This window comes from Prinia subflava, chromosome 5 (genome assembly GCF_021018805.1).
Source record: "Prinia subflava isolate CZ2003 ecotype Zambia chromosome 5, Cam_Psub_1.2, whole genome shotgun sequence".
NCBI classification, from domain to species: Eukaryota; Metazoa; Chordata; class Aves; order Passeriformes; family Cisticolidae; genus Prinia; species Prinia subflava.
Window position 1 is genome coordinate 59,046,618 of NC_086251.1, and position 24,043 is coordinate 59,070,660.

The 24,043-nt window shown below is 48.4% G+C and overlaps 1 protein-coding gene across 19 annotated transcripts in view; it reads right to left on the minus strand.

The window, feature by feature from the left end:
* KIAA0586 (KIAA0586 ortholog) overlaps positions 1 to 24,043 on the minus strand; it is a 93,920-nt gene that overhangs the window by 816 nt on the left and 69,061 nt on the right. The window contains exons 34-37 of one of the 19 annotated variants that reach the window (XR_010080647.1): positions 13,527 to 13,740; positions 12,370 to 12,481; positions 4,268 to 4,322; positions 2,641 to 2,726 (exon numbers count right to left, since the gene is read on the minus strand). The exons of 1 other annotated variant lie outside the window; for it this stretch is intronic. Coding sequence is in view for 3 of the 18 variants with exons in the window: in XM_063399590.1 (XP_063255660.1) it covers positions 22,457 to 22,530 (74 nt within the window). In the remaining 15 variants the exon portion in view is untranslated. Of the gene's footprint in view, positions 1 to 2,595; positions 2,727 to 4,267; positions 4,323 to 9,031; positions 9,251 to 12,369; positions 12,482 to 13,526; positions 13,741 to 15,210; positions 17,136 to 17,669; positions 17,832 to 22,428; positions 22,531 to 24,043 lie in introns of those variants that run through there. 17 more of the 19 variants (XR_010080651.1, XR_010080646.1, XR_010080652.1 and 14 more) reach the window with 17 other exon arrangements.

Here is a 24,043-nt window from a genome sequence, read left to right on the forward strand (position 1 = left end):
CTTGGGCAAGGAGGTGTTAAACTAACAACAAAAGGGAAAGGTGCAAAGAGGGAACAAATGGAAACTCATTTAGCCCATAATGAAGGTGCTGAGAACAAAATTAATCAAAGCAAAGAAGGAAGTGGAGAAAAACGCTTTCATCACCTATTCACCAAAGGTAGGTCCTGGCTAACAAACAGGAATCTGTGTTGTACAGCAAAAATTTGGCCTAGCTGGAAAGATGGAAACCTGGTGGGAAGCTCATTGAGTGTTAAAACCACGGCTTTTAGGGAGGCTGAAGTGGGGATAAGATAGGGACCTGTTAGAAATGGAATCATGAGCATCCAGGTCATTGGACTCAGTAGTAAATGAATGTGAAAATTGATGGCTTAATCATCTAAAATAGAAAGCACAAAATGGACCAGCCAGTGTCTGCAGTGGAGCACAAAATCAAACCCGTGAACCATCTGAGCATCCCCCCGAGCAGCTGCCAAAGGCAAGGAGGGGAAAAGGACCAGATTGTCACAGGGAAACTTCAAATGCAGCAAATCTGCAGGAAGGCTGCCTCCAGCACAGAGCCAGGCACCGTGTGTGTGAGGGATGATGGGGATCATTTGCTATCTCAAAAGAACTCACACATCCAGCAGGGCAGAACTGTGGATCAGACCTTTCTTCTTGGCAGATACAGAGAATTTGATCACAGCACTGAAAACACACAGTAGCTTAGGTGGGAAGTGATTGCCACTCGAAAACATTTGTTATGTGCAGATGGAGTACAATCAAACCCAGTCAGACACTGCCTTGCTGCTCTCTCAGGCTGCTGTTAGCAACCTGAAAACAATCATGAGCTGAATGAGTTCAGAGCAAGAAATTGAACAGAAAAAAGAAAAAAAAAGAGAAGAAAAAAATAAAAAAGAAAAAAAACCACACACACACACACACACAAAAATCCCCAAGAATGATAATAGGTAATATTAAAGAACATTTCTCTATACTGACCAAAAGCCACAATCTGACAAGTGAGAGACTGCTCTAGTGGTTAAAACAATACCTCTTCATCAAGAGGACAGAGATATCCTTCATAAACCAATGGGGAACAGAGATGCTGAATGCATTGAGCACAAATCCAAAGGTAGGATCTACAGATCATCCATATGGGAAACAAAAGGGTAGGAGACAGCCAAGAGAATTAGGGCAATTGCAGCAATTTTTTTTTTTAAGTGCAGGGAAAATTCTTGTTTTCCATGTGAGGGGTAATAGCCCTGCAGAAAAGGCAGCAGCAGAAAAGCACCAATTTTTGTGTGTGTCCTTTAAAACAGCCAGAGGGTAAAGTGACATCACCTGGGGCTGATGACAGAGCTTTCCCCAGTGGGAAGGAGGGTGATCATTAGGCAGAGATTAGATATTTTTAAATAAAGGGGTTTGTCCAAGCTGCAGCAAGGCAGGGCTGTCTGTGCTGGGCTTTTGCCTTCCAATTTCCCATTGAAGCAGAAGCAACTCTGGGAATTCCCGTGCAGAGGAGAGGCCAGAAAGTGGGTGAGGTAACACTGGGTAACAACAACACGGGTGCAACACCTAAAACACTGGGAGTAGCCTTCCAGTAAATCTCTCCCCCATCTCCACTGGTAGTTATGAGCCAGCTGGCAAACAGATCTTTCCTGTCCTCCTGAGGAGCAGCGGGATTGGCCTCCTGGATCCCGGAGATGAAATCTCAGGAGGAGCCTGTGCTGTTGTAGCTGGATACTGCCCTTGGAGCAGCAAGAAGGACCAGGGCACTGGGTGGGACAGGATCTTGCAGCCACTCCCCTGCAGCTCCTGGGCTTGAGACTCACTGTGGGATGCAGAGTTTGCCTTTCCAGCTGGACACTCCCAAACCCACCTCGGCTGGGTTTGTTAACAGCTCCTTCATTGCCAATCCGGTTTAGAAGCTCCACACAAATAATGCTCAGCCTCTTCCCTGCTCTTTAGAGCTGCAGCCCTTCAGGGAGCTCCCAAAACATCCTCAGAGTTCCCAGAAAGGCAGAGTTAGTCATGAAATCTTCTAGTGATGGAGACAGATCCGGAGCAGGGGTGAGGCCAGGGCAGCTCAGTGAGCCCATGGCTCACCTCCAGGACAAGGCACCCCTCTGCTCCCCTGAGTGCAGCCACCTTCCCAGGAGGGCAGGGCAGAGCCTCTTCTCAAAGTGGGGACGGATGTCCCATGTCACTGCTGTGGAGGATGGTGGCCATCCTGCTGTTGGCCCACAAAGCTGCTCCCAGTGCCACTGCAGCTCTGTGGAAATCAGCTCTTCTAAACCCATCCCAGGGGACACTGTCGGCCCAGCTGTCACCAGCTGAGCTGCCCCATCCGTGGCACACGTGCAGAGGCATCATCAGTGGGTATCCTCACCTTCCAGTGCCTTAAAAAATAAGGATATCTACAGAGAGAGGCACAGATCTGCTGTACTTGTGGCATGACAAGGCTCTAAGCAACGTCCACACACGCCCACCTCCACTTTCCCAGAAAACGCCTGTAACACCACTACAAAACCCCTCAGTTATTGGCTATTAATGAAAGCATTCTTCCAAGAGGTGGGAAGGAAATAAAATAAAAGCTGAAGAGCCCAGCCCAGCTTACCAGAGCCAGAGACGTGGGGCGTGCAGTGCCCAGCTGAGACTGATGCAACGTGAGCAGCCCTGAGCCAGAAACAGAGGAGAGCTGGGATGGGGAAAGAGGAGTGTAAATCCCTACAGTGCATAGCCAGGCCCTGGAAAAAAAAATTAGGACAAAAAGTGAATAGAAAAACTTGAGTCCACCCTGAACCCACCATAAAGAGTCCACCATGAGCCTGCCCCACTCCTGATGCTGCTGGCCCTGGTGCACCAGCCCTTCTTACCCCAGACTGTTATCTAGCAAGGGAACAAGCCAATGGAACAACCTACTCCAGATTCATTACTGTCAGCTCGCTGGGAATTATGTGTATTAATGACCAGATTATATCTGTTTATATAATACAAATTACCATAGAGTGACTGCAGGCATTGAAACGCTCCTTGTCTGTTTGACACACATAAATAATGGAGGAGCTCACGCTGCATTTGGCACACATGACTAACCTTTTATCCCTGGCACCCCAGCCCAGGCTGCAGGGACGACTCGGGTTTCAAATTCCTCGCTCCAGCTGTCATTAGCGCCGGCGAATCGGCAGCTAATTGATGTCCTTGTTGGACATTATTTTATTAGTCAGGCCTGGTGAGCATCAAGTGGAATTTTAATGCCCTTCTATCCCTGCCTCCACGTGGCCCTAAGTGTTAAGGCTTGTAAATAATTAACTGCACTCCAAGAGTTTTAGGAAAGGGCAAATAAGTTGTCCTGGGGGGTTCGGGCTGCTCCAGCCCTCCCTGGTGTGGTGACCAAAGTGGGTTCCTGGCAGGATGAGCTGAGCTCTCCATGGGGCATAAGGAAACTCCCTCAGTCTCTCAGTGATGGTTCCTCCCACCCTTGGGTGTGGATGGACCCCTGGAATCTCCCCTGGAGAAGAGGGAGTTTGCAAACACCCTTGGGAGAAGGTTCAGGTGAGGGTTCAGCGCGTGGAGCTGCCCCACGCTGCCCGGTGCGTGTTGCTGCACCAAAAACCCATCCCTGCCTCGGGCTGCCCTGACATGTGGTGAGGAATAAAGGATTTCACAGCCTGCTGTGAGCTTCTGGCTCGTCTGAAACCCCCCGAGCCGGGTCACCGAGGGGCTGGGGCTCAGTGCTCACCTCTGGGCCAGGGCACCGAGCACCATCCCCAGCTGGGGACACAGCCAGGGCCCTCCTGGAGTGTGGGCAGGGGGGATTTGATGCTGCATGTTGACTCAAAAATACTGGCCTTTTCTTTTTTTCTTTTTTTTTTTTCTTTTTTTTTCTTCTTTTTTTTTTTTTTTTTCCTGCTGCTTTTTGCTTTAAAACTGGCTAAAAAACCTGAAATTCGACACTTGCAAACCAGGGACAAAAAAAAAAATTAAGTGAAACATTGGGAATTACTTTTTAAAATTTTATCAATCCTTTTTTTTTATTATTTTCTTTATGATTTTTAACAGCACTAGGAAGTCCACCCAAAGCCCAGACTTGCTGAGCTCACTGCTGGAAGACCATTCCCTGTTGGTCTCTTGGATTTCTCCCCTTCCTTCCCCTCCTCTCCCCATCACTCTGTGACCCCTCTGGGACAGGAATTGTCTGTTCCTCCAGGAGTGCTCTGCATTTGTTCTCAAACAGAACCCCTGGGGCAACAGCAGGATGCAAAAAATAAATAATTTAAAATCAAACCTTGATCAATCTCGTGAGATTCCCTTCTCCAGCCCTTCTTAGGCTTTGCCAGGAGCTGAGTAAAAATGAACAGGCAATGTGGGCACACCAGGCTATTCATACATTAGGCAATAATTATAATGTATATTAACTGCCTGGGTGTTGAAAGAGTCCCAGCATGAGATTGCTTCCCTAATAGGAGACAGGAGTGATAAAAGACAGTAATAGATTGCCTTTCAGATGTGGAATTAAAAGCAGCAGCTCATTAGATTATTTTTTTTTCACAGCCTCTAATCGCAAGTAGTTTCTTTTCAAGTCAGATTTCCATTTCCAAGGCTAAGCTCGGCAACACAAACAGAAATTAAAGAGGATGGGGGGTCCTATTCTGACCTCTTCAGGATCACAGGAAGGGAGAGTAACTGAGCTCTGCTCTGCAGTCCTGCCCAGCCCACCTAGGCAGCCTTCTGAAGAGACTAGCATCAAAAGATCTCAATTTGGCAGCTTTTGGGGGGTTTTTTTTGCCTTTTTCTCCTTTTAAAAGGTAGCTGCAGCTCCTAAATTTCCTTTTTTTTTCTTTTTTTTTTTTTTTAAGAGATAGCCTAGGAGATAAAGCTTTTGAATTCTAACAATCAAACAAAAAAATTAAATAACTTCAAAGCAGTGGCGGAGATTCTTAAAAAACTGACATTTTCACTTGCGGATCCAGTTTGTCTCTAGCAAGGAATGCTTTCCAGACAACTTTGGCTGCTGTTTTTAAAAGAAAAGTATAGAAAGCAGGAGAAGAAAGAGCTGGATTTTTGCTGAGCTGGGAAGCACAGTAAATAACATTCATTAGGTTCTCCCAGACAGTTTTAATGACTCAGAGTTTTAAATCGTTCATTCAACATCTTTACAGGCCAAAATGTAGTAAGGTTTCAAACTCAAATCCTTTGGCAGGAGCTGCATAATCCATAAAACATTTTAAGGGCAGGAATACAGGAGAGAGTCAAAAAGGTATAAAATTAGGCGGGGAATGGTGTTGCTGGTCAAATTTCCTCTAAATCAGCAGCAAAGTCTGATTTTATCTGTATTGATGGCACCTAAAAATAAAGAAGCCTGGAGCACCTCTGTCCTCCCAGCCCCAGAGCCAGGACAGGCACAGCCACATTCACATTTTGGCTCCAGGGGTGGTTTCACCATGCCTGGTTTTAGTAGCCAAGCTCTTAAGCACAGACAGACACTTGGATCCAGCAGCACAAAAGCTGCATTTGTTTTCCACTGCTGTGGAAAATCACAATGCTGTGGAAATCACCCTGGATGGGGAATGAGCTCTTCAGCAGGTGAGGGTTCACACAGGACCGATGCAGGAATTCAGGCCTGGGGTTTAGGGCTGGCTTAAGGCTCCAAGAGTGGCATGATCCATGTCCCTTAGGAGCAGCCCTGCTGTGTCCTGCCAAGCAGGGTGCCATGGTGCTGGTCCTGGCAAGCAGGGGAGCTTGGGCAGCTGGGAATTGTCTGTGGGAAGTGAAGGGAAAACCCTGCAGCTTGCTCACAGCTCCCCTGGAGGAGCAGGAGGATGCAGAGAGTGCCTGGGAGCTTTTCTGCAGCCAAGGGGCTGGGTTGGGTGCATCCCTGTCGGGTACTGGAAGTCCATCCCTTGCTCAGCTCACTAGCTTGAGGTTGGTTATGGTGTTTTTTCCTGCCCTCAGTGTGCTGTTAAAGGGAGTTTTCAGGGTGGTTAACACCTGAACAGGGAGGAAAGTGAAGCCCAGAGCCCAGCAGGGGCCATCACCCACAGGAGCCCTTCTGGCTGATGGGAGATGTGAGCTCGTGTGGTGCAGACCTTGCAGCAGCAGCAAGGGGTGACACGGACCAGGTGACAGCAGCTCTGCCACCAGCCAGAGCCCCCCAGACTGAGCTGGGTGTCACAGCCATCCCTGGGCTCCAGCTGTGCTGGGGGACAGACAGACAGAGCTGGACAACAGAGCTGGGCTGCTCCCAGAGAAGGATCTGCACCCTCAGACTGCAGCACCTGCAGGGAGGGAGCAGAGAGGGAGCAGATTTGGCCTGAGAGGGATGGAGCAGTTCTGGGGGGGCATTAAAGGCAGCATGGGCTGGCCCAGGAGCTGCTTACAGGGACACTCATACACCGAGCAGAGGGGAAAAGCAACCTGTGGGGGAGATCTTAAGGAATGCTTTCAGCATTTTGGGAACTGGAGAGGCCGGGGGTGCTGCAGAGGCACCAGCTCATCTCATCTGGAGATGGCTGAAGCTGAGCTGACTTTGTCATTTTGGTGTGGAAGCGCCTGGGGTGAGCATGGCCAGGCCCAGAGCTCATCCAGCGGTGTAAATCAGGAGTGGGCTCAGTGCCATCCCCCTGCAGGGGCAGGGTGTGCCCAGAGGGGATGGGGAGCTGGGAAGATGCTGTTCTGTCTGACAAACACCGTGTTGTGGTTAGGGAGACACCCAGGAGAGCAGGAAGGGAACCCACAGGATTTCCCGATTCTCAGCCATGACCACCCCTCCATCTCGCTGTCAGACAAGGGGGGGGTTGCAGGAAGGCCCTGTGGTCTGGGCAGGAAGGGGATTTCATCCCCATCACCCCACACCGTGGCACATGTGGATGGTTTCCCTGGATCAGGGTCTGCAGCTGCAAGCGTTTGGCCGTGCAGATTATCCTGTGCTCACCAGCAGGATACCAAACCTGGGCTCAGAACCAGACACCCACAGAGCCAGAGCCACTCCAGCCTGGCCCTGATCCCCACCTCCATTTATTCCTCCAGGGCAAAAGGCTCGAGCCCTTGATGCCTTGGGAAGGCTGGCCTGGAACAGAGACTGGACAGAGCTGGAGAATAAAGTAGGGATTTATTGAAAGGCCTTTAGGGCACTCCTTGGGCAGGACAGGGCCTGGCCAGGGCTGCACCCAAGGTGGACCCAAAATGGTCACAAAATGACTGACCTGTCATGAGGTCTCACATTTTGAAAATTTTAGGCCATTTGCATATTTGGGTTTAATGGTCCAATTACAGCTTCAGATTATGAAGTCCCATCCTTCTTGTTCCTCCCTTCAGTACACTTTGTGCTTTCAGACCTGAAACCTGTACCTGTTGTCCTTGGTCTCCAGCAGGAAAAGGATTTGTTTTGTCTGCCTACTCTGTGAAGAGCTGACTGACATTGAATGTGAGCTCAGAACTGCACCCCTGGGCAGCACAGAGTCTGAAAAACATGAACACTAAAACACCCTTTGACCACTTACTTCCCAGAAATAGGATCAGGACCTGAAAGTAGCCATTAACCCCCCTCCAAAAAGTCCCCATGGATTAGTTTTTGTTGCTAAATACTCTCTCCCTCTCCCCCTTCCTCCTGGTATCCTGTTGCATGGAGAGCCTGAGCACAAAAAAATGCACAGCTGAAAATGAAACATCCCCCAGAGAAAACCAAGCCAGGAGTGAGCCCTTCCCTTCACTGCTCCATGTGCTAAATCCATTGGAGATGAGCAGCTCAGCCCAAGAAGCCCCAGGATTTCCCACTCCCTTTCTTTTTTATGATTACCCAACCCCGCTACAAGCAGGCAATAAAATCCTGCAGCAGCATCAACAAAATTAGATCAGTTCCATGACTTCACTTCTTTAAACCTTATCAAATTACTCCTCATCCCAAGGATCTTGGGGAATAGCTCTTTACGGGGAGAGCACAAAATCAAATTAAAGATTCATTGAAATTAAATGTTCCATTTTAAAAGAGGCAGGGTCAGGCCAGAAGGAGCTGAGGAAAGTATTTTTAATGAGCTCAGTGGCAAGAGTGTCTTTAATAATAAATCTGATGGGGGGACCCTGGAACCTGGCAGCACCTGAGGCCTTTCCCTCCACACTGGGACAAATCAAAGGCACAGGTGTCCCCACACACTGGTGCTGGCAATGGTCTCTCTGAGCCCCCAGTTAAATTTTGGTGGCCAGAAGAAAAATGTGGCATGAGTCTTACAGATTGGTTGAGCCAACAGCACAAGGGAGAAAGCACCTAAGAGAAAAAGGCAAGGTAGTTGTTATGAAAGAAAATTCATTCTCTGGTAGGATGAGATCTCTGGTAAGTTGGGTGTGATCCTTCCTGGTTCTGATTTGAACACAAACTCAGCAGGAGAATCACAGAATCACAGAATGGGGTTGGAAGGGACCTTCAAGACCATCTTGTTTCAACCCCCTGTCATGGGCAGGGGCACCTTCCACTATCCCAGGTTGTTCCAAGCCTTGTCCAACCTGGCCTGGAACACTCCCAGGGGCAGCCACAGCTTCTGTGGGCACCCTGTGCCAGGGCCTGCCCTTCCTCACAGTCAAGAATTTCTTTCTAAACCTACACTCCTTGAGTTTAAAGGGATTTCTCCTTGTCTGGTCCCTCCATGCCCTTGTCCAAAATCCCTCTCCAGCTCTCCTGGAGCCCCTTTAAGCACAGGAAGAGGCTCTGAGGTCTCTCCAGAGCCTTCTCTTCTCCAGGCTGAACAACCCCAGCTCTCAGCCTGCCTCCAAAGCAGAGGTGCTCCAGCCCTCAGAGCATCTTTACTCCATCAGCTCCACATCCTTCTGATGTTTGGGACCCCAGAGCTGCACGCAGCACTTCAAAGCATTTTCTTATCTTAAACCACCCATCCACATCCATGGCAGAACTTCCCCATTGCCAGGACGGAGATGGGCTTTGATTTTCCTGCTATTCATAAGGTAATGATGAAACTCCACTGCTCCAGGTTGGGGCTCTCCCCAAATCCTGCCTGTTCACAGAAGGCTTGTCACATTTTTCACTGCCAAATTCCTGTACCAGGATCTGGGTCGGGGTGGGCAGAGCTTGGGAATGCCAGGACTGCAGTGCCTCGATGGAGATGCTGATTCCAAGTTTTCCAAGGCAGTGCAGAAACTGAAGACTTTCAACCCGACTTTGAAACGCCTTCCAGTCCGGGGTGAGGCAGGGAGAGGTTTGAGGGGGGCTGGTGATGTGTGCTGTGCCCTTGGATAGTCTGAGGGAGTCTCAGGGCAGCACCTGTGCATATAAATATATGTATATTTATATTAATATATATATTTATATATAGCTGTGCATATAAATACACCTATCCATATGCATGTGTGACACATTGCAATCAGCCTGTCTGCAGCTGCTGACAGGGGCACCCCAACCCCTCCTGGGAGGGAAAAACCAGCTGGACTCTGCTGGGGAAGGGGAGGAGGATTCTGAAGTCATCTCAGAAAATTAAGGGAAAAAAATTAAAAGGACTGGTCTGCAGCCTGAGGTTTTTGGGGCACAGTTCGCTTTTCTCTTTGTTTTTCTCCTCTTTGCCCACCTGCCTCTGTGCCTGGCTGAGCTCCTGCCTCTTCTTGCTGCCAGTTTGCTTTCCTGCAGCCCTTTGGGATTCTCCAGTGCCTGGGAGACTCCTGGAAAGGCTCTGCATGGCTGGGGCAGGAGGTGATGAGTTTGCTGCTGCTGCCCACAAAGCAGCATCTCCAGAGGGGGAGCCAGGGATGGAAGAAAAACCATTTGCAGATATTTTTCTTACACCCCAAAGCCCTCCCTCTCTTCCCTCCCACAAGTGTTCCTGGCTCACAGAGTGCCTGTCTCCCCTGGCTGCCCCCTCCTCACTCCCCCAGCAGCCCAGGAAGATGGGATGAAGCCCTCCCTCTGTCAGGATGGAATATTGGGTGGTAAATTTTGATGCAGCTGACTGAAAATAGCCTGGAGAAGAATCCTCTGGGCAGGTTTGAAAGCCTCCAGAGAAAGGCTCCAAGGTGCTTCAAACCCCCTGCTCCCTGCATGGGTTAGGAACAGGGGGTTTGGTCATTTTGCCATGGAAACATTTCTGCTTTAAAAAAAAAAAAAAAAAAAAAAAAAAAAAGAGTGCAGGGGGGAAATGTAGTGATAGGACAAGGGGTGATGGCTCTAAACTAATCCAGAATCCTTTGGGATAGCTGGCTCCCAGAAGTGCCAGAGGATCAAGGGAACAACTTTCCCTGCTGATGCCTCAGTTTCCCAGCATAGCCATCCCCTGAATCCTTGAGCTAAAGGGGATTTTTGTACTTGCTTAAGACATTTTTGTCCTCAGCAAAGCACTGTTCAGGGCCCCCAGATGGGGAATAGCCAAATCCCCTGAGCTGGAATAGCCTGTTCCCTTGTGCTGCAATTGCTGCACTCTAAAAACACATTTTTAAATGTTTCTGCTGGTGCATGGCAAATGCCCTCAATCCCCACTTGGAGCAGGTCCCTTGGAAAGCAATTTATGATGAGTTTTGTTTCTTAATTAGAGTGTGGCTGCATAAAAAGTTATAAAGAGGCCGCTGAGGGTTTTTTTTTTACTTTTTACAGCAGTTCCTTGGGGGAAAAGGCCTTTCTTTAAATCATGAGAAGGAATCCAGAGGGCTCTGGAGCTCTCCTGATGAACTCAGGGAAGCTGATCCTGGGGGACATGGCCAAACCATTTGGAAATGGCAGCTCAGCTCCATCACTCTTACCTTCACCCACCCCAAAATCCCCATCCCTTTCAAAGGACCTGCTGCAGGTTGACTTCCACTCAAGGGTGGTTTCAAAAGCCTCAATTTAGCAACAGAGGCAGGAACACCCTCAGTGGGGGCGTCACCTCCAGTCACACCCCCAACACCTCCCCTCTCTCTTTCCAGCTGCGTTGGCCAAGAGTAAATTGAACAATTGCAATGAAAAAGAAGAGAAATTGTTTGTTTCCGTTTCACTTGGCATCTGGAGGGGTTCAGGGATGAACCCCTTTGCCACTGACACCAGGCTGGCTGGAGACAGACTTTGCCAGGAGTCAACCACTGGCAAAAGCTCCAGGAGAGCAGCCCAGGTGCGTTTTTCCATCGCTGCTCACACAGGTGTCATTGAAGGGTCTGCAAAATTTCTCGCAGCATTTTTGATTTTCTCTTTTTATAGCCTTGTAGTCACTTAAAAACACTTCTTCTGGAGGAGCGGGGGGCCTCCAAAATAGGGAAGGTAATAGTTATGAAGGGAAATAATTTTACACTAGGATGAGACCCTCAGTACTTGGTTGGGCTCCTGCCTAGTCTGGATCTGAAAAAAAAAAATCTGGAGGAGATTCATGGAATCACAGAATGGCTTGGGTTGGAAGGGACCCTCAAGAACATCCAGTTCCACCCCCTGTCATGGGCAGGGACACCTTTCACTATCCCAGGTTGCTCCAAGCCCTGTCCAACCTGGTCTGGGACACTGCCAGGGATCCAGGGACAGCCAGAGCTTCTCTAAGCAATCTTTTCCAGTGCCTCACCACACTCACAATCGAGGTTTTCTTCCTTAAATCTAATTTGAATCTGCCCTGCTTCATCTTAAGGCCATTCTCCCTTGTGAACCAAGCAAAAAGCCTGGATCTACAGAAGATGGAGGCAGGAGTCTTTCCTTGCTGGCTCCCTTTGGAGAAACACACACAGCAAATACGATCCACGCAGCAGCTCCCATGCCAAACAAAAGGCAGGCTACAGCTCAGCAGTTCCCCTGCTCCTGAAGGTGGAAAATCTGTTTGGCTGCACTCACCCACTCCTCGAGTTGTTGGCATGTCCCAAAAGAGAGCATGATATTCCCGTGTTTCACAGGAGCAGCACAACAAAACAGGCAGACCGAGAAATCAAGGAGCAGCACAAAAGCCATAAACACCAACCACAGTGCTGAGCCAATTAGTGAAACAAGAGAAATCCAGCCCAGCCTTGGGTTTTCACTCAGGGGCAGGAATGTCTCTGCTGCAGCCTGGGAAGTTGGCTCGGAGGATTCACCTCGTGTAAACTCAGCAGAGAGATGAGAAACCTCCCTCTGCTGCTCCAGGCAGAGCTGCAAAGGGGCTGAGAGAGGAAAGATGAATTTGGGGATCAATGGGAAAGCCAGAGCAGCCACAGGAGCTCAGCTGGACACGTGAGCAGGGCCAGGCCTGGCCAGTGAGAGCCATGGGCTGCCTGGGCCAGAACCAGCACGGAGGAAATGAGGCTGCAGTCCAGGCTGCTCCTATCTCCTCGCTGAGTGACCCCACACAAAAATACCCACACAGCTCTGGTGCTTGGAAGGTCTTTGGATGACAGAGAGCACAGGGAGCACCAAAATATCCTGAGAGAGACACACACAAAAACAGAGAGAGTGATTTGTGGCATTACCTCTCACCCCTGATGGAGAGGTGTCTTCCAAGCTGGGATTTAAATTCAGTTCCTGAGCTTCTACTGGTTTAAAGTCAATGTTTGATGCCCCAAGCAGCAGCGCTTTATTAACCTGTAACCAAATAAAAGGTTTAAATCAGCTCTTACACAAAGTTCCTGTATCACTGTCACTGCTTTTTGGCTGCAGGAACCATGGCTTTCTGAAATTCTCTTTACAAACAGAAGGCAGCAGGAACAGGCTCTGCTATTTTAGTTCATACTGACATTTTGGCATTGCAGCCAGTCCTCATCAGTAAGAGCAAATGTAACACTGGTGACTGAAGAGCAGGCTTTGAAACCCCTCATAATGCTGCTGTTTGAAAGCTCATCACCCTCAAAAATGGGGATATTTGGGATTCAAAGGAGGTGGTGCTGCACCAGCGAACTGCAGTGCTATGGATGCTGAAAACCTGATCAGAGAGAGAAATCAGGCAGTAGCAGAGTTTGTGAGAAATCGAGGCACATAACTTGCTCACACTGGCCTGAGAAGTTGTGAGGAGGAATCAAAAACAATCCTTGGAAGGCAAAAAACCACTAAGGTGGAAACCCGCTAAGGTGGAAACCTATTAGCAGGTTGTGCTTTTCTAAATTGTTTTTTACTTGGAAAAATGATCAAGGGTTGTTGTTCTGAGTGTCTAATTATTTCTCTTGCTCTCAATGGTCTATATAAAGAGCAATGTGAAATAAAGTCTGGCTTTTCTTTGTCTGAGAATGGCGAGCCCGTGTCGTTCGGCTCTGTGCGGGTCCACAGAGGACAGAGCAGCCCAGCCCCACCCGAGGGGAGGCAGGAGCACAAACCCCGAGGCACTGTGAGGTCTGAGCATCCCAAGGCTGCCTCAATCACCCAGGGAGCACCAGCACAGGGGGGCAGAGGCAATGGAAAGCAGCAGTGAGATGGGCTGAGCTGGGCACCTCCCCAGTGGTGCTAAACCACGTCCCCAAGTGCCACGTCTGGAGGCCTTTTACATCTCCTCCAGGGATGGTGATTCCCCCACATTCCTGGCCAGCCTGTTCCAGTACTTCACAGGCCATTCCATGAAGGAATTTCCCCTAATATCCAATCTAAACTTCCCCAGGTGCAACCTGAGGTTGTTTGCTCTGGTCCTGTCACTTGTTACCTGGGAGAAGAGACTGACCCCCGGGTGACTCCAACCTCCTTTCAGGGAGTTGTGCATGGATGGTTTGCTCCATCCTCTGACCAAGCACAAACCCAAGGATTTCCAGTCATTCCCTGCTGCCTATGGTGATGCCTGAAGGATACAGGGAAGGTCCAGATGAGGTTTGCAGGGACACAGGAGCGGGAGGTCCTTCTGCATCCCTTTCTCAGCTCAGCTGGAACAGAGGGTTTGGCACATTCATCCATTGGACATTACCTGTGAGGGGTGCCCAGGGGACAGAGCACACCTCCCTCCTCACCCACCACCAGCTGGAACAAATCCCTCAGCAGGGACAGGAACAGTGGACAGGGAGCAGCAAGAGAAATAATTTTATTTCATCTTCACTGCAAGCATCAGAAACCCGTGTGTGAGCTGGCTTTGCATCACCAGCACCTCTAAAGCAGCATTTCCTGGGTGAGTGAGAAAGCTCTCTGTTAAAGAATAAACTCAACAAAAGACAGATTTAAAACTGTCTGTGTCTTACTGAAAAGCCCAGATTCCTAATTTCTGCCTGTGCTGGCTGCCCTGAGGCACAACATGTAATGCATCCACACACACCAGCACGGTCTGAGGGCTGAAATCCTACACCCACCAGTTTGCCTGAGGGAGGAAAAGTTATCAGATTAAAGATCAGCAAGATTTAAGGACTGGTAGAGCATTTATCATAGTGGGTTTTGCACTCATCTGCTTTATGTACTCAACCAAGATTTACTTGGAGTTGTCACTATTTGGGCTCTGAGGAGGAAACATGCTGACTCCTTTCTCATCCACTGAGACATCTGAGCCTAAATTTACCCAAGCTCATTGAAGCTGGTACAAGTATTCTTATATTTAAATGTAGAATGTGTTTTAAATATCTTGTGAAATTGAAGCTTGGGCACAGTAACCCAAAATACTTCCACGTTTCTAAGCTTGTCCCCAGCCCTGCTCCTTTCAGAGCTTCTTTCATGTTACTCAAAATGTTTGCACACTGAAGCTTTCCATTTGGTGTGGATAAATTTTCCATTTGGTGTCGGTTTTACCAGCAGCAGCAGCCACCCAAACAATTCAAATACTCCCAGGGACATGGAAAACCAGTATTTGAGCAGGTGCTTGGGTTGCACCAGAAATTTATGTATTACTTTTACCTAACCTTAAACTAGCCAATATCCAAGCACTGTTTTCTTCAGACCACAGCATCATGGAATATTTGGAGCTGTAAGAGACCCACAAGGATCACTGAGTTCAACTCCAGCCCTGCACAGGACACCCCAAGAATCCCACCCTGTGCCTGAGAGCGTTGTCCAAATGTTCCTTGAGCTCTGTCAGGCTTGGTGCTGTGCCCACTGCCCTGGGGAGCCTGTTCAGTGCCAACCACTCTCTGGGTGAGAAACTTTTTCCTCATATTCAAGTCCAAACCTTTTCCTAATATCCAAAAATCTTTATCCTAATATCCAGACGTTTCATTTGCCATGTTAAAATTGATTATCACAGTTCAATTCCCATTACGTCAGAGACCTTTTGGAAAAAAACCTAATCCAAGATGGTTTTTTTCCCTAATAAAGGCACCTAGCAGGATGCAGAAACAGCTGTAAAAATAACAGATGAAGCACCACAACTGTCCTGCATCCATTCAAGTTTGTGCCATGATGCTGGTGGTGGCCACAGCACAGGGAAAATCCAACCTGTGGCAACTGCCTTGCATTTCCTGAAAACCCCACGAATTCCCAGCTAATTTCTTCACGTGAACACTGCCTTTCCAAGCCATCCCAGAGCTTACAAAATGCTCTTGCAGAGAGGAAAGGGCAAGGAACTTTTTTAAAGGCTTTGCAAGAGGACCATGCCTGGAAACCCAGATCAGTTCTTCTCTGCTTCCGTTTAGGAGCTGCATTCCCAGGCTGCATTTCCAAGAGGTTTTTGGTTTTACAGCTGTCATGACAGCAATTTTCTCAGCTTTGCAAGGTTCCCTCATATCCTGTTCGAACTGGCTTATCTCTGTTTAGAAGTCATGTTCCTACATGGTGTTTTTCAGGAACAGATGTTCCAGCTGATCCCACATTGCAGCACTCGACGTATTTCACAGCCCCATTTTGAAACAATTAGCCTGTCACTGCTGAAAGAAACCTAATGCTTGGCTACTTGTTCACTTTGGAAATAAAAAATTTAAAAAAACCAAAAAAATCAGGAGTAACCTATGATTTATACTTTCCCCAAATATGCCAAGATGCTCTAAATTTACAGCTCGTTAAAATGGCAGCGTGTCGAGGTTCAGCTGCTGGTCCCAAGATTTGTTATCTGGAGAAAAAATATCTGTGGGCAGAGCAGCTGGCAAAGAGCTCTCCCAGCCCCAAAACTGACAAAAAAAAGAAGAAAAAAAAGAAAAAAAATAAGTAAGGAGAATCTTTATTTACACAAATTAAAAGCTAATGGGTTAGTGAAGAGTGTTCAGAGCAGTGGCATCTGTAGTTTTTGGACCACAGGCTGCTGTCAACACACCCAATTTACTGTGCAATACAAGGCAGCCTAATTAATAAGTCCTTAATGGAATCATAGAATCCTGGAATGGTTGGGTTGGAAGGGACCTTAAAGCCCATCCAGTTCCAACCCTCTGCCATGGGTGGGGACACCTCCCACTGTCCCAGGTTGCTCCAAGCCTGGCCTTGGACACTTCCAGGGATCCAGGGAGAGCCACAGCTTCTCTGGGAGGATGCTCTGGGTTGCAAACACCCCATGGTTGTGGTTCCAGTCATCTGCAGGCAATGGAACCACCCAGGCACAGAGGCAGTGAGTAACAAGATGCAGTAAATGGCTTTGCTGCCATAAAAGCCAAAGGGGCCACAGGCAGATTTCTATCAGGGGAGAATTTGATCCCCAACATTAAGCAGCAGTAACACCCACAAAAAAAGGAACTTGCAGGTCGCTGTAATAAGATTATCTCCTTCTCATCTCATTGAGATTCCTCCAGCCTATTTCTGCTTGGAGAAGGAGATCTCATGCTCATACAGATCCTGACCCAAAGGGGTGAGCACCCAGCACAGAGCCCATCTGCCACCAACACACACCCCCTGCTTGTCCCTACCTGCTTGGCACCTCCCAGTGCCATTTGTAACCTTGTGTACCTTGGTAACCTGCTCCTGCTCAACTCCTTTTTTATCCTTGGAGCAACCTGGTCTAGTGGAAGGTGTCCCTGCCCATGGCAGGGGGTTGGAATGAGATGATCTTTAAGGTCCCTTCCAACCCAAAGCATTCCATGATTCCCTGTGTCTGCCTTTCCCTTCAGAGGGATGAGGGTGGATGAGCCAAGCCCCGCTGGCAGCCCCGTGGCTGACATTTCCTGGCCAGCACAGGGTGCAGCAACAAGGAAGATGACAACAACTGAGCTCCCAGCGTGGAGCAGCTTGCCAAGCCACGTGTCCCTGCTGACACACAGCCTGGCAAGGCCAGGTCCAGTCTGCCAGGACCAGGCTGAGCAGGAACAGCACCTCCAGGAGCAGGCTGAGAGCCCAGGCAGGAAGAGCATCTCACTGTCGGCAGATAGGAGACGAGACGAGGGTCAGGAGAGGCACTGCAACAACCACGAGCTTCAATTAGCTGAAAACAGTTAATAAAGCTGAAATAAAGCTCTCTCTCATATCAGCTGACACTCAAGGCAACTGCATTTTTGATCATCAAAGCAAAACCGAAAAGCTTTTGCTCTCTGCGACTGCTCACAGAGCTTGGCTGGGGAGTCATCCTGCCACTCACAAGTTTAGGGAGAGAAACGCTTCCTCAGGCTCCTCACAGACATGCCAGAGCCATTCCCTGGTATTGTATATGTGTATCAGATGCAAAATTCATTTCATAAGTGCATTTTATTCTCAAGCAAGGAGTGGCTGAACTCCTTGTCTCCTCTAAGGACAAGAGCAAAGCAGTCAAATGCTTGCATGGAGCCCTCTGGGCCACTGCTAATTCCAAATACAGAGTTAGCAGCCAACTCTCCTCAAAGAAAGGCTGGAAAATGAGGTTTCCTCACTTTGAGGCTCTCAGGACAACAGTCCTAGTGGAAAATGACCACTGGGGTGGGCTCATCTCTACCAGCCCTAATCCCAACCACCCAGGGATGTGGGAATGACCAGAAAAACCCACCTTACCCCAAAGGAGGAGTCTCCAAGAGCAGAGGTGGCTCACATCCTTGAGAGCCTGTTCCAAAAAGGTTCCACAAGCAGAGGTGTGGACATCTTCACTGCCCACCAAATGGAATCCCACTCTGAGCAGAGTCACAGAAACAGGACCCCTGCCTGGCCTTACCTGTTACATACAGAAAAATAGATGTACTGCACCGAAAGGCAAAGCATGGATCCGGCACTTACGCCCCAAGGAATATTTCTACAACATTCACCACTGATTAAAGGGAATTTGGGTGCCCCCACCTCCCCCAGACTGGCCTTTCTGCCTCTGGGTTCTTGCACATAGCTGGGGGTGCAGCAGGCAGGGACTGAATTACCAGCGTTATAATTCTTGGCTGGGTACTTCTAACTCTGGTGAGGCACTGGCAGAGCTCAGCTCACTAATTCACCTCCATGTAAACATGATTATTTTAAATGAACTCCAGACGGGGTTTAACTGTAAAAACAACTCCACTTTTTGTAGCATTTTTAAGTGTTCAGCTCCGAGTTGTTTTCGTTAGGGCAAGAACTTACCCTTTCTTCAGCTTACAAAGAATATTTTCAGAATTAATGGTGCCCAGCACCCCCCAACTGTAACACGAAAAGTCACAAGTCTGAAAATTAAGCTGCAGCAGGATTTCACGGTCGGGATTTTCCCTTTCTTAGCCAACCATTCCTTTCCTCACAAACAGGAATGCTTTCAGCTTTCCGAGCCAAGCTGAAGAGGAGTGAAAACAGTGAGAGGTATTCACTTGGCTGCATTTCTCTGAGTGTTTCTGGTGCAGGGTTCCCATTACAGCTTGTGAGGAGAAGTGGCAGAAAAACACTGCATGTACACGGGAAGGGTTGTACTTTCTCTGAGCAGACACGTTTCCAGGAGGCGGCAGATGAAAGAACTGCTGGCACTTCAGACAGGGGAAAATAACATCTCGCCAGTTGTGTTTATTTGTAGGGCCCCGTGATTTATGCCTTCCCATTTGTAGAGGGGTTGAGAGAGATGGGTCACGTGGGCTCTGTTTGGATAATCCCCAAGGAAATTCGGAGTACATCAAGCGGGGAGAGATGGGGTTTGTTCTGGTAGATGAGAGAGGCTGGGAAATGGCAGGGAGATGTGAGATTTCCTCAAGATCCTGGAATGAAGTTCAAGGCTCTGATTTTCTGAGAAGATTGAGTGTGGGTTGTGAGAGCGAAGCAATTAAGATAAGAACACAAGTAGCTCAGGGTAGGCAGGGATGAACATCTCTGCTGTTATTTACTGGCCCCGTGCAGAGGAAAACACTGAGTTACTCCCTCAAAGACCTTTACCTGTCAAACACTGCAAGGAGAAGATGCAAAACTGTTGCTTCAAGCAGGAAAGCGGAATCTGTCACCCTCTGACTCACACTCCTGCTCTTTTTCTTTCCATAAGAATGCCTCTTGGTGGTATGGTCCCCATCTCAACCCTTTGGACCCTCTGGGATTTAGCAGGACTTGCACAAATACAGCTATTGTCTGTCTAAAGAACCCAAAGAAAACCACAGGCATTTCACACCCTGAAAAAAACATCCTCACCACAGTTAGAGGAGGCAAGAACTCCACTGCTTTTAAAAAGAAAGCATTTATGGCAAAGATGAGTTTAGTTAATTGATCTGGGGAAACAAAGCAAAGCAAAAGGCCGGGCTGGATGTGGACTGCAGCAACCTGGGCTAGAGGAAGGTGTCCTTAGACTGGAACTGGACTCTCTTTAAGTGAATTCTGTGACTCAAAATCAGCTGTTGAAAGAGGCACCAGCTCAGGCACAGGAAATCCCCCTCAGCCTTGATCTGCAGAGCTTAGGGGCCGGAGGAACCCCTGAGTGCCGGCACCTGGCACGGCGCTCCTGCAAAGCCTGCAAAGCTGCTTTACCCTCGGCTTTAGCAGCCCCGGGGCTGGGGCAGTGCCACGCCTGATCCCTGCCCCGCTGCACGGGTGTGGATTGAGGCAACACAGCAGGGAAGGAGGGAGGGAAGATGGTGTTTAAAGTGGGATGTGACAGATGCAGGATGCTGAATGCCCTTCGCCAAGGGCACGGCACACGGGAGCAGCGCCTTTTCCCTGACTGTCAGGATAAAAAGGGGGTAAAAAAAAAATAAAAGTGACAGGATGCCATTCACCCAGCCAAATCCTCTGTCGCTGCAAGAAGCAGCTCCCAGAACCCATTAAAAATAAGCTCTAAGTCCTCATTTCAGTGGCAAGATTTTTCCATGGTGATCAGACCTCAGCTCTCTAGGTGATAACAGGCTGCAGGGAAGTACAGCTGTACCTGCATTAAGGAGCAGGCACCGAGCAGGGGAGACCTTTTCATCTGACAGGAACAAATTGGAGTGCTGAGACCTCTACAAGAGCAGGGAGCGACCCCAGTGCATCCCTGCCTGCAGCCAGGTCAAGGCAATAGGAAGTGTTAGCAACCCTAATTTGCAGGGCTGGGCACCCCTGCCAGGAGAGAACAGAGCTGACAGAGTCCAGGCTGCTGCTTTGTCTGCCCAGGGAGGCAGGATGAAGGCTGGCACTGCTGGGATTCACTGCCTTCCTCCCAAACCTCCCTGCTGGAAGCTGATCAGGCTTCCAGCTCATCAGCACAGCAGGCAGCAGCAGCAGGATTGCTGCTTCCCAGCTGGTTTTAGTTTTTTGGGTCTTAGTATAAGTTCTTTGCTCAGCACCTGCTCAGTTCTTCATGTGAGTGGGTTTTGTATCTCTTCTTCCCAACTGGTTTTTTTTTTAGGAGCTGCCCTAGACCTGCACCAGCCATTCCAGGGGCAAGAGCCTCACTGGTTTTTAGTTCAAGAAATCCCAGGGGCTTCACATCCTCCTTCAAAGTCCTCTAAAACTTTGGGGCAGGATCTGCCAGCCTGGGGCAGCCTGGGGCCTTTGGGACGAAGTCTGACCAGAAGGACAACGATTCTCTGCCCCAAATAAACTCTACAGAGGGGGAGAAAAAGCCCCTCTTCTCAAAATGGCCCCTTCTTGCCCTGGAAATATTGCAGAATGGGCCTCTCCCATGATCAAGGCACCTCACAGCCTTCTGATTCCACTTCTTACTCGACTTTTCTCTCCTTTCTGTATTTTAAGCTAAATATGAAGTAATGTATAAAGAAAAAAAAAAACAAACCAAAAAAAAAAAAAAAAGAAGGCAAAAAAACCCCAAAACAAAAACAAACAAACAAACAAACAAACAACCACACCAACCCTGAACTATAGGAATCCGCTTTCTGCACTCACCTCTTAAGGCAGAGAAGGAGAGCAAAAGACAAAACCAGGCTTCCCCTTCTACCCAAAACACAACAAAAGCTGCAGACATGGATACAGGACTGTGGGTTTGTGTTATTGCCATCACAGGAACAAAGCCCAGGCCTTATTCTGGCCCCTGCTCAGCTGGCCACACCACCACACCGAGATTTCCATAATTTTATTTGGGATTTCTGGAAAAACCTTTTGTTGAAGTTCCCCTGACCTGGCTCAAGGATGCCACACCATTGAGATTTGGATAAGGGATTTGGCCACATTCACAAGAGCAAAGAAGAAAAATCCCATCCAAGCCCTGAAAGGTTAGGGGAGGCATCAACACACAATCAAAATGACAAATATGTTGAGGTAACTTATGAAAGACATGCATCTAAATCAGGAGTGCAGCAGAAAAAGGAGAGTAAAAAAGAGATCTCCATAGGAACAATCCTGCCAACCAGACAAAGATCTCAGTGCTTGCACAGAAGCTTTCAGTTCCTCACAGAAAACACCACTGGCACACCTATGGGAAGGATGGATTTCCCATGCTGTAACAATCCCACAGGATGCAATCCTGCCCCCAGTGCTTGTGCCAAGTGTTAACAGTGAGCTGTTAAACAGTTGCAGGGTTCCAGCTCCTCTGTGGCTGCGTTTCAGCCTGGAATCCAACAGAATTTTTGCACATGTGTCATTTTACACATCTGAGTGCTGAATCCACTGGGAGGAGGTTGGCACACACATCTTTCCTCCAGCAGGGCAGAAATGTTATCCTGTTGCAATTCATAAAGCACCTGGGAAGGTCAGCTCATGTTTTTAGCAGCTAATTTTGACAACTTCCATCTCTTAGCTCTGGACAGGACTAACAAAACCCTCACTTTTATCCAATTTCCCACAATTCAGATAAGATGAAGTGTGCACATGAAATTTTTCGCTTCTGATACTGAAAACCCAGATAAGCTGAGCAGGGCAGGGTGACAGCAGCTGGAGTCCTCTCAGTGCTGGCCTGGGAGCTGGGATCTCCTCCTGTGCCAGCAATCTCGTGTCCTACCACTCTCACCACACACAGCTCTCTTTAATCTTCAGGAAGGGGAGAAAAGGGGAAAAAAAAAAGCCATGGGTTCTTGAGCACCTCACTTCCAAAATGCCAGATTTTCCTCATCAAAGTCAGAAAAAGATTCTCTGCAAATATAAAAGCTTCTGACATTTCAGTTTCGTGCTTTCCTAGCACTGCCAGTCCAATCCATGAGCAAACACCCTCGCTCCAGTGCTTCCCCAATGTAAGACACGAGCAAACTTCACCAGGAATTCATTCAAAACAAAAAATAAAACCAGGGGTTTGGGTTCCACTCCACAATCCTGAAATCCAGTAACACCCTCCCTACCCCCTCACCTCTCTGCTGCTGAGATTGAACTGAAAAACAGAGCTGCATAGAGGTGGTTTTTTTAATACTTCTCCTGGATGGAATTCTATTTGATGCTGTTAAGCTTTGATGACATACCCCAATGACTGGCTTGGAAGAAATCCATTTAGCAAGCTTGCAAATCACGCTGCTTCAGTTCCGTGAGTGCCCATGAGAAATGTGCATTTTCAATCATAAAAGCTGTAGAAACAAAATGGAACTTGGAGACGCAGACAGAAAAATTCCTTATCAAGGCTTGGCTGTGCTCACAGAACATGTGCTTACCATTTCCAACTCCGGAAAACTACTTACAGGAACCTTAAATACAAGACTGAATCCAAAAGTAAGAAATAGATAAATTTTTAGAAGATACATTTAGGGTGGGGTGGTTTTTTTCTATTTCAAAGTCAAAATGGAGACTCAGATAAAAACTAAAGCAACTCTCCCTTCTCCCCCGGCTTTTCCTAGGAATATAAATAATTGTAATATGATCCATGCATGGAGTGCCAGATTTGCAGAGGTTCCCTTATGTTTATGTGGCAGGACACATTGTTTTGGGGAAGCCTGGAGGAAGGAAAAGCCAAGAGTTTGCACTTTTTTCACATCTCCAAAATGCACTTTGAATAAGAATGGCAGAGGCTGCAGTGGGGATGAAGGATTAGCAGATCCCTCTGCCATCCATGGTGTAATCTCCACCAGCAGCACATTTTTGGAGCCCAGTGCCAGGAACTCAGAAGCTTCCAAAAAGATCAGTCAGTCACGACAAGCTGGGAGAGAACACAGCCCTATGGGGAATTTTTAAAACTGACTGAAAATGGTACTCACTGGGCATTTCCTGACATATTTTCCTCAAAATTTCTCCACAAATCAGTCAATGAAAATGACAACACCTTTGATTAATTGCAAGGGAAGATAATTGGAACAAAATGTGAGATGCTCAGCACTGCAGACAATAAAACTCCACGCAGTAATTTTCCTGGGATTATGATGGCCTCTCCCACTGGCTGGGCTGCCTCATCCTTTCCTAAACAGTCTCCTTGCCTGTGTATCCATCTGCTGCATCCCATCCCATCCCCATCCCTCATCTGTCAGCTCTATGCATGTTCTCAATTCAGTTATTGCACTTTGTTTAGCAAAGCACAGCCCTAACCCAGCCCTGCAGCCCTGGGCACAGGAACAGCTCAACTGCTCTTCACACTGCAACAAAGGAGACCTAAATTATACAGCAGCAGCTAAATTATACCCTGAACCAGCCAGGAGACTGCCAGAACACAGCTTCAGGAAGGTTTGCTCTTGCAGGAAAGCTTTAGAGTTTAAGAAGCTCTTGCCCTCTCCACTGCATTTCCTTATCCTCTCACTTGTTTTAGTGCAAACACTTGTCATAGCAACCTGCTGCAGAGTAAAGGAACATCTCCATCCTCCCAGAGAAGCTGTTGTTTACACAAGGCATTGCTGGGGTCAATAGTGTGATTTGGAGGCAGTTCCAGAGAGAGCAGCAATGGACAGAGCTGTGCAGATCCTGTCACAGCACCAGAAGAGGCACCACCACGTTGGGAAGCAGCTCCCTGCTGGTGCCAGGGGCTGTGGCAGCAGTGCTGGAACCCAGCTCCCAGAGATGCCATCTCACAGCCTGGATCTTAGGAAGGAATTCCTGCATGTGAGGGTGGGCAGGCCCTGGCACAGGGTGCCCAGAGGAGCTGTGGCTGCCCCTGGA